The sequence below is a fragment of the Microplitis mediator genome, chromosome 7 (genome assembly GCF_029852145.1).
Source record: "Microplitis mediator isolate UGA2020A chromosome 7, iyMicMedi2.1, whole genome shotgun sequence".
Lineage (NCBI taxonomy): Eukaryota > Metazoa > Arthropoda > Insecta > Hymenoptera > Braconidae > Microplitis > Microplitis mediator.
Genome location: NC_079975.1, coordinates 2,160,127 through 2,169,685, shown reverse-complemented (window position 1 = coordinate 2,169,685; position 9,559 = coordinate 2,160,127). Strand labels below are relative to the sequence as shown.

Below are 9,559 nucleotides of genomic sequence, written 5' to 3'. Positions count from 1 at the left end.
TCCATTAACGCGGACAGTTAGTCTACGGGGGAGCGGAAATTTCCTGAAAATTCCGACTTATCGAATGCCCCTTCTTTAGAATGTAAACTACACGCATGCGCACATCACATGCGTATTGGGGGTCAAAATCGAGGGGAAATTCCGAGATAATGGATCGACTGTACAGTGAAATTCCATTAACGCGGATAGTTAGTCTACGGGGGAGCGGAAATTTCCTAAAAATTCCGACTTATCGAATGCCCCCTCTTTAGAATGTAAACTACACGCATGCGCTTACATCACATACGTAGTGGGGGTCAAAATTGAGAGGAAATTCCGAGATAACGGACTTCGACTGTAGTCAAATTCCATTTACTCGGACATTTAGTCTATGGAGTAGCGAAAATTTCCTGGAATTTTCGGGTTAACCGATGCCCCTTCTCCCTTAAAAAGTAGACTACGCATGCGCTCTTACATCGACATGCTGCATATATTAATATATACATATGTATAGCATCGGGTGGGATAGAGCTGGTAGGGGTCAAGATTGAGGGGAAGTTCCGAGTTAATGGAATCCGACAAAATGGACTTCGACTGTGAAAAATTTCAATAATTTTTATTACAGTCATTTATTTTTGTTTCCATCAGAATGATTATTATTAATTTTTTTAGTTGTTTGTTTATTTTTTGATTGTGCTGACGTTCAGCTGATGGTCATTTGCTTCCTGCGAGCTTGAACTACTCCGTAGACAACAGCAGCGAGACTTCTGCACATGCTTCTATTCCTGGAGACGATGTCCGATTGCTGAGTGTCTTTACCCAGGACGAAGTAAGTCTCCATGGTTCCCTTGCCCTTGACTTCAATCATTCCGCGTTTTTGGGTATGGTAACCACGCGTCTCCAGGATCTTGGCCATGTCCTTGGGCACCTGGATCTTGCCCATCACTCCGGTGGAGTCCATTCGCGAGGCTTCGTTTACAGTATTGCCCCAAATGTCGTAAACTGGCTTACGTGCACCGATGACACCACCGACAAGTGGCCCGAAGCTGATGCCCACTCGCAGGTCAAAGTTGTTGAACGAGTGGATGTTGACATCTTCAAGACGTTGCCGCATGGCCACGGCGTAGTCTACCAGCTTGCAGAGGTGGTCCATTTCGTCCTTAGTTGGGTCCAGTGTGCTGGGGTTTAATCCTGATGCCGCCATATAGGTCGCACCGACTGTTTTTATTTTCTCAATGCAGTGGAATGGCGCTTCGTCTAGTAATTCATCGAAGTCTGCTATTATTTCATTTAGTAATCTTATGCATTCCATTCCTTTGTTTACGTCTTCGGAATAGAATTCTGTGAAATTCGGTACACTGGCAAACATCACGCCAACTTTATCTCGTGACTGTGAGTACAATTCCTTAAAATAAATAATTTTAAATTTGATTAATTTTTATTTCAGAAAAATTAAAAAAGTATAGAAATTTCATAAAATTAAATCATACTTTGTAACATTTTTACATGTTCATAAGTCTCCAGTATATTCTTGTTCAAAATAAAATTTTTTACAAGAATATTGGAAAAAATATGTCATAGTCAGTCTTTGAACGACAAAATCATAAAATTTCATTTTACCATAAGGTAAAAGATCTACCCGACCACTCCATGTATTGATATACAAATATATGAGTGATCGGGTACTGGATCTCTTACCATTCCTGCACTGAAAGTTTAAATTCCTGCCCTGTTTAGAGGGAAGAAACTCGTTTTTTTCTCTTATAAAAACTAGCGCATGCGCCATTTTTCCCACAATCAGAGACAAAAGTTTAAATTTTCAGTTACGGCATGTTGAGAAATTCTCCCTGGAAGAGAAAGACACAACTTGAAAGAAAACCACGAAATTTTCCGCTTACTAACCACCTAGATAAATATTTATCATCTCGTTTTTATCTGAACATGTCTCTGATCTGGTGAAAAATCTCATCCACCCCACGGAGGAAAGCAGGATGTCCCAGTCCGTGTTTGCCACCACCTTCTGCTCAATTACACCCACGGATTAGAATATCCTACTCCCCTCCCTCTAGTGTAATATTCCATACCTCAGGTGGATGCTCAGCAGTCAGAAAATGATTGGCCACATGGTCAGGCAGAATATTCTTCAATAACTGCATGTTATTGTGCTTGGACTCAATCATATCACCGAGCTCTCTCTCTGCTTGCTGCTTCCACAAGAAATCCAGCCGCGAAGTGACTTCGACCTGTCTGCCATGATACGTTACCACGACCAGAAAGACTATCAGGAAAATTAGCATCTGTGCTGACAGCGGCATGGCAGTTCTAGATTAAAAAATACTCAAATGTTATCAATAAGCAATAGTTTTTTTTTCTGATAAACAGTAAAAACTTACTCATTAGGGTCGTCGTCAGTCATTAGAAATAATTCTTGATACCCCACGAGAATCAATCCCGCGTACATAAAAACTATTATCGAGGCTAATGCCGTCTTAACGAGGTAATATAATTTAAGAGCTGAAGCTAAGGCCATTAAACAGAGGATCCAAGTAAACACGATGTACTCCGACCGGAAACACGTCTTGTCTAATTTAAATATTGACGACTCGGTTGAATTTAAATTATCATTGCTAACAAATAATATTTTTCGAGACTTGTAATTATTCATATCCCGCTTTGATGGCTTCAATTTTCTTCCGTGTCTTTTTCCGACAAAATGTCTGTGATTATTTGATCTCATCTTCATATCATTGCTGTCATTAGAACCCTTGATAGACTGACTTTTAGATGACTCGGTAAATTTCTCACGGTTTTTATCATCGAGCGCGACTTTTAAAAAGCTAAAAATAAGTTTATCAAATCCTGGAATATTTTTAGTCGCTTCTAAAATGCTGTTGCTGCTGCTACCATTGAACTTGTCATCGGAATTAGCAGACACAAATTTATCCATAACGGGCAGTGGCTCTGAAGGATAAAAATTTGTTGCCGGGCATCCCAGTACGCCGATTATTGAAGTGAAAGCCATAAGACTGATTAAAATACAAATAAATATAGTCCGGTGCAATTTATTGTGCGTCAATGTCGACGATGCGTTTTGTAGAACGTCGGGTAAATTTTTGAACTCTTCGGCCATCACGAGAATCGAGCAGACGATAAGTACGGCGGTGGTGAAGAAAAGAGAAGCGAGAAGAATAATACAGTCAGGTACAATAATCGCTTGGCAAATGGCGATAAAAAGCCAGATGACGAAGCAACAAATCATGTTTGATCTAAACATGTCTTCTCTTAATTGGCCGAACTTCGTTTCCAGACTCTCGTCATTGTAACGGAGTGTCCAGGCATTGATATTCGCCAGCCTCATTCTCTTATTGCTCGCGGTTTCAAATCCCCCGCCTGCTGCCGATTTTTTATCGCCCATTGTTCCCTGCTCGTCTTCTTCGTCTTCGAGATACTCGGCCTCGAGATTGGTCACGGAGTTTGCGCTGTTCAAATTCTCGAACGGAATTTCCGGGATCCATTCAACGCCAATTTCATCCTCGTCTTTGCAGTTCGCCATGTTGTCTTTGCTGCTGCTGTGATTGTTTGAGAGCAGAGCGTTAGCAATCTTGAAACTCTTCTTGGATCTGTTGCCAGTTTCGTCTTCGGTCCATATCTTTGGACGCGATGACTGCCTTCGTTTTGAACGCAGTGGCTCTGTTTGTTTTATTAAATAAGTTACGACATTACGATCCTTTAAATAATTGTCGCGATCAACTCCATTTCCTGGTTCTACTTCGTAGACGTCATTCAGACAGTTTAATGTTTCTGCTGATATGTGAACTCGACTGTAACCAAATAAATAAATCATGGAAATTACCAAGTGAGAATTTTATTACTCGAAATTACTGCCTATTAAAAATATATTGATTTACAAATTTTATAATAGACAACGGCACCGCTAAATGTCAAAGCCATTATTGCGCACCTCGAATGCAAAGAGGTCAGGTTCTGAACTTCGACCAGAAAGAGACTGAACTTCGGAACGCCCCCACTACTGATTATTTTAAATCTGCGCGTGTGCAGACAAGAGTGGGAGAATATTTAGTGCATAGAGCACTCAGAGTAGGGGTCAAAACCGAAAACCGGAAGTATTCTCTTGCTAAGACAATTTTATAATCGTAAAATAAAATAAAAGGCAGCCCTGTGATAATTTCGTGTTCTTTTGTTGAGTTATGGAAAACTAATTTTATGAATTACGACGTAAATTTTTATGAAATTAAATTATCACGTCTCACTCGGAAGTCACTAGATGACTAAGCCGCCAAATTTATTGAAAACTACTGAACTCTAAAATTTTGAGGCTGATTCCGAGCGGAGATTTCGGTAAATGGGAAGACAATTAGCAGCCAAGTTGGCTATTAGGACAAATTTATCATTAAAATAAATAAAACTGTAATTAATACCCAGGTATTCCACCGCTTTCTAAATGATTCGCTAAAGTAACATCATAACTCCAGACATCGAACTGCCATTTCCTCAGCCCTAGGACTCCACAAAGTACCGAGCCACTATGGATGCCAATTCTCATATTTAAATCCACCTGGAAAAAATTTTCATCAATAATCGAATAAACTTGACCTGAAATAAACAATAATAATGATAATAATAACTTTAGTAGTGTAACGAATATCACGAATAGCTTTGATCATATGAAGACCCATTTCAACGCAACAATGCGCATGGTCAGTCCTCGCAACAGGAAGTCCTGATATGCAGTAATAACAATCCCCAAGTAATTTAATCCTCAGACAATGATTTTCGGCAGAAAGTCTGTCGAAACGGGCAAATAAATCGTTGAGGACCTTGACCAATTCTTGGGCGCTGCACTGACTTGCCAGTGCTTTAAAAAAATATAAATAAATATTAATGAAGGAAAAAATTATTTAAGATATATACTTGATATAATATGAAAAATATCATGTCTTAAGTAAATGTACTATTATTTCGTAACAGTAAGTGTGTACATATATAACTACTGTCATTATATTTAGACTAATGTCGAAAATTTGGAACAGTCTTTTAAGATATATTAATCACGAAAATATATAGATATATATAGATATATAATTAATGGTATTGTGTGTAAACAGAGCACACTTGCAGTTTCTATTTATAAAATTAATATTTACATTATAATTATTGTCAGTACCTTCTGTACATATATATTACAAATATATAAATATACTTACACAAGTTAAAAAATTAAATAAACAAAAAATTAATTTTAAAAATTAATTAATTATTTTATAAAAATAAATATATGAACTTTTATAATTTTACCAGTAAATCCTTTAATGTCAGCAAATAAAATGCTGACATTTTCATAACGATGAAGATAAATTCTGTGAAATTGATTTGGAGTAAAGGAAAATGTTCCACCGCTGGCTGTTTCGCGGGCAATATCTCGTATCATTTCTTTTGCTACAAAATCTGGAAGAACTAAAATTTAAAAAATATTAATAATAATAATACACCGTAAATAATTTTTTGAGTGAATGCAGAGGGTACCCGTCAACTCGCCACGTGTCTGTTTATTTTTTTAATCCTCACAGTGAAATTTATCCCGAAGGGAAGTTTATTTTAATGGCGAAACCGATCCGGAGTAAACGCGGATTCAAATAAAATTTAGTTCCCTCCAAAATCAATTCTGAAAAAAAACTCCCCATGCGGGATTTTTTTAAAACTCCGGAACTCCGAGTTCACTCCCGATTTTTTACAGTCTAATAATTAGCGATAATTAAAAATGAATAATATTTAATAATATATAATATAGAGTTTAAAAGGCAATAGAATATTGAAATTTAAAAATCGATTTATGGACATAAATACACCACAGGGTCATCGAGACTTCTATATACAACAAAACCAATCGACTGTGAATCCACAAGGTGATTCTTTTGACATCCGGTGAGGCGCATCTTACGGGCCACCGGTTACGAGTTATAGTCTCGTGTCTCTTATCTTCATCACACATTTTATATATGTGCCCTACAGTTTTATATTTACGTGCCACTGATACTCCAACAAAACCAATAATAAAAAATAATTATTAAAGGACTGTGTCAACAAGTAATTGAGTAAAAACCAAAACCACAGAAGACGACCGCAGTACGATCATAAAAAATTAAAAAACATTTAGAAAAACCAGTGGCGTCAGACTATTAGATAATATCGAGTACCTGAAAGCAAAAGTTTTTCTTGGCGATTATTTTCATTCTGCGTTCTTTGGCGGGTCTCCATGGACCTGTGGGTCTCCAAGAATGCCTGACGTTGTCCGCGGTCCGTCAAGTACTTGGTGTACATTCCAGCGAGATTTACCGCAAAGTACAGCAGGACATTTGTCGTAAGCATTCTAATTACGCATACGACGTCTTTAAGCTGCAGCCAGAGTCAGAGCCAGAACGAGAACCAGAACGTAATTTATATTTTTAAAATTAATAGTAATAGTAATAATAATAATTTAAGTCAGCGAGTTATTGAACAAGCTTACGTAATTAGAATTGTAAAAAAGCGTCGTTATAATCATTGTCATGTGGCTGATTGCAGTACCAGAGCCCGCGAGGACGCACCATCTCAGCGGAAGCGGGAGCATCGCATACGGCGCATAAACAACAAACAATATGTACCACATTATGCGCTGCTGCGATGAAAAATTTAATCCAGCTGCTATGAAACCTATAATTCAACAGTAAAAAAATATTTATTGTATACATTAACTCGAGCTGGCTAATCATCTCCACGATATTTAAATGTTTCAATACCAACTACAATATTTATAGAACATACTATAGTGAGTATGAGTGCTTATATATATATTGTACCGGAGGAAAATATAAATACAGAGAATTTCATTAACGAACTTTAAATTTTTCAAGTACGAATAACATTACGAATACCTTGGATATTTATAAGCAGCCAAGTGCATATAGATGCCCAGTAGAGATAATTCGGTGAGAACCACCGCCACAGACCCACCACACAGACAATAATATTTGCGAGCATACAACATGATACCCAAGACAGCGTCTGAATTAAGCTGCTGCTGCGTTCATTTCTTCTCCACAGCCACAGGGAAATAATCGCGATCTACGGGGATCATTATTAATTGATTGATTAATTAATTATGTAATTAATTACTGAAGTACCTTGAGACCGAGATCGACGACATTCAGCATCATCAGAGACTTCTGACGCTGGCGACACGAGTACTGGAAGTAAGACTTCTCTAAACTCGGGCTGTGGAACGCATTCGTCAAGGACGGGCAGAAAATCCCTTTGTACATCCGCCCGCGTTTGAAAACGTCTGTAAAATAATTTGAATTAAAATACCACCTGCTAGTGATTTTTTTGACAGATAAATAAATAGCCACTTTGTTGACAGGGCGGATCTTCGGGCTTATCAGGCTCTTCAACGGCGACAGCTTCCGGTGGTGTCACGACAAGAGTTATCTCATCTTTGTCACTCACTCCCTTGGGTTCTTCTTCTTCCAGGTCCTCGTCCTCTTCCCGCGGCGGCGGACCCACGCCCCAGGCCGCGAGTCCTTCTCTCCCGAGCCGCTCGGACGTCAGCTTCTTCACCGCCTTGATCCATAACTGTTTCCTCGGCGAAATACCCAACCTTTTTCGGCAGTCAAACAAAAATAAAAAATTTTGCTGTCAGTTAAAATGACTCAGTTAAAATGTCTTTGGCGGGAAAACTAATGGTTTCTAATTAAATAATATTACTTAACATACTCGTCGATGCCTGGTACGTCGGGTTCCAGCATCATGGTCCAAGTCTGTTCTGTAATCATTATCTCTCGATGATGATAATTTCACCCCGGGTCCCTTTTATGGTATTTCCTCTATTGTGAACTTCACGTAGCCATTTAAAATATAGCTAACGCGGTTCATCACTACCCTGCATGCTTGTCTGCGTGTATCATTGGTGGTAAGGATGGAGATTTAAACAGGCAACACTGATAATACAGTGATTAAATACAAACAGGGATTGATATTGATATTGATATATGTAGAGATGCCTAATATAATTTATGTCACCTGCAACGCAAAAATTTTGTTTGGCTTGTGGCACTTTGTTTATATTTAAATTTTCGAAATTCACATCTTCACCCTTTAGTATTATTATTTAAAATTTATTTAAAAATCCTTGTGAATCAGTTACCCGAACAAACATATCACCAAAACATCATTCAAAACCACTAAAGTTGCGCGGGAGGAAGCAACAAGTAGTTTGTCATTCAAAACATTTAAATCAGCAAAATAAAATAAAATAAAATTCTATAGTAAACGAATGTAAAAAAATAAAAAAAATAGAAATTAATGGAGTAAAATAAATATAAAAAGCCACTACTTAAGCCATACAAGCCTTTTTAGAGTTACATTTTCTTGATATTCCTTAATAATTGCAGTAGATTCCAATCAGCCGTATTAGTTGCGCCAGATCTTTAACACGCGATGCTATAATTGTTACTATAATTATATTAATAATTAGTTGTGTTATGATGGATGATTAGTTGTAATTAGTTAGTTAATTAAATGAGAATAAGTGATGTATTTTTGATAAACAAGTCTAATAGGGAAGCAGGCATACAATTACTTGCCTCACGCTTTTACCTTTTTAGACCGATTGACTCTCGTCAACTGGTAAACTCGACGTTTGAAAGCCACTGACCGCCCGTCTTGTCGTTATCCGTTGACGTCACTTAAATATAACAGCATGCTTTCATCCCCTCTTGGTAATTATTGTTTTTTAAATTATTACAGGTAAACATTGTGGTTTTACCTTTATGATCATTTATTTTAAGACATTATTACTCTTTATATATATATATGGATGTATAGATTTATTAATGAAAAATTTTGTCAGATTTCTGATCAGATCGACCGAATTTTGGTGGTAGGAAATGTGATTTTTTTTATAAGATTTTTAATTTAATATTCTGATATTTTGAAAGTTTGAATAAATTCAAATTTCGCGCGGAAAGAATAATTTTTTTTTTTAATTTTGGATTATTGTGTAAATTTTTATAGAGATTCTGTGGAGACGAATTGGAAGAAAATTGAGGAAGTTTTTTAATTTTTACATAGAAGGTAATTACAAAAATTGACATTTATTTTTTTGAATTTTAACTCGTGTAAAAATGGGGAATTTTTGAAAAATAGTAAAAAGTAGCGGGATTGAAATTTTTGGTGAATTTAAAAATCCAGTAGACCGAAAATGAATAAACTTTTTAAAAAATTATATAATAAATTCAAATTTCGCGCCAAAAGAAAATTATTATTTTTTCGTTTAATTCCGGAATTATTGTTGAAATTTTTATATTGAAATTTTGTAGAGACGAAATGAGGAAATTTTTTACTTCTTATCAAGAATGAAATTATAAAAATGACATTTAATTTTTTTGAATTTTAACTCGTGTAAAAATGGGAAATTTTCGAAAAATAGTAAAAAGTAGCGGGATTGAAATTTTTGGTGAATTTAAAAATCCAGTAGACCGATAATTGATAAACTTTTTAAAAAAACTTTTTAAATGAAATTATA

The 9,559-nt window shown here is 36.4% G+C and overlaps 1 protein-coding gene across 6 annotated transcripts; it reads right to left on the bottom strand.

Moving 5' to 3' along the window:
- Positions 1–66: 66 nt before the first annotated feature.
- LOC130672222 (adenylyl cyclase 78C) lies at positions 67–8,736 on the bottom strand. Of its 6 annotated transcripts, none has more exons than XM_057476640.1 (13): positions 8,632–8,736; positions 7,741–8,055; positions 7,386–7,633; positions 7,161–7,318; positions 6,912–7,101; positions 6,506–6,690; positions 6,195–6,393; positions 5,296–5,454; positions 4,626–4,855; positions 4,419–4,555; positions 2,373–3,800; positions 2,064–2,301; positions 67–1,384 (listed from the first exon to the last, which is right to left on the bottom strand). In XM_057476640.1, the coding sequence occupies exons 2-13, from the start codon at positions 7,806–7,808 to the stop codon at positions 683–685; spliced, it is 3,942 nt and encodes a 1,313-aa protein (XP_057332623.1). In that variant the 5' UTR covers positions 7,809–8,055; positions 8,632–8,736; the 3' UTR covers positions 67–682. The 6 variants fall into 6 exon arrangements, with proteins under 6 accessions (XP_057332623.1, XP_057332628.1, XP_057332627.1 ...); XM_057476645.1 differs by having other exon boundaries at positions 7,750–7,798; positions 8,619–8,663; XM_057476644.1 differs by having other exon boundaries at positions 7,750–7,798; positions 8,632–8,658.
- Positions 8,737–9,559: the final 823 nt, after the last annotated feature.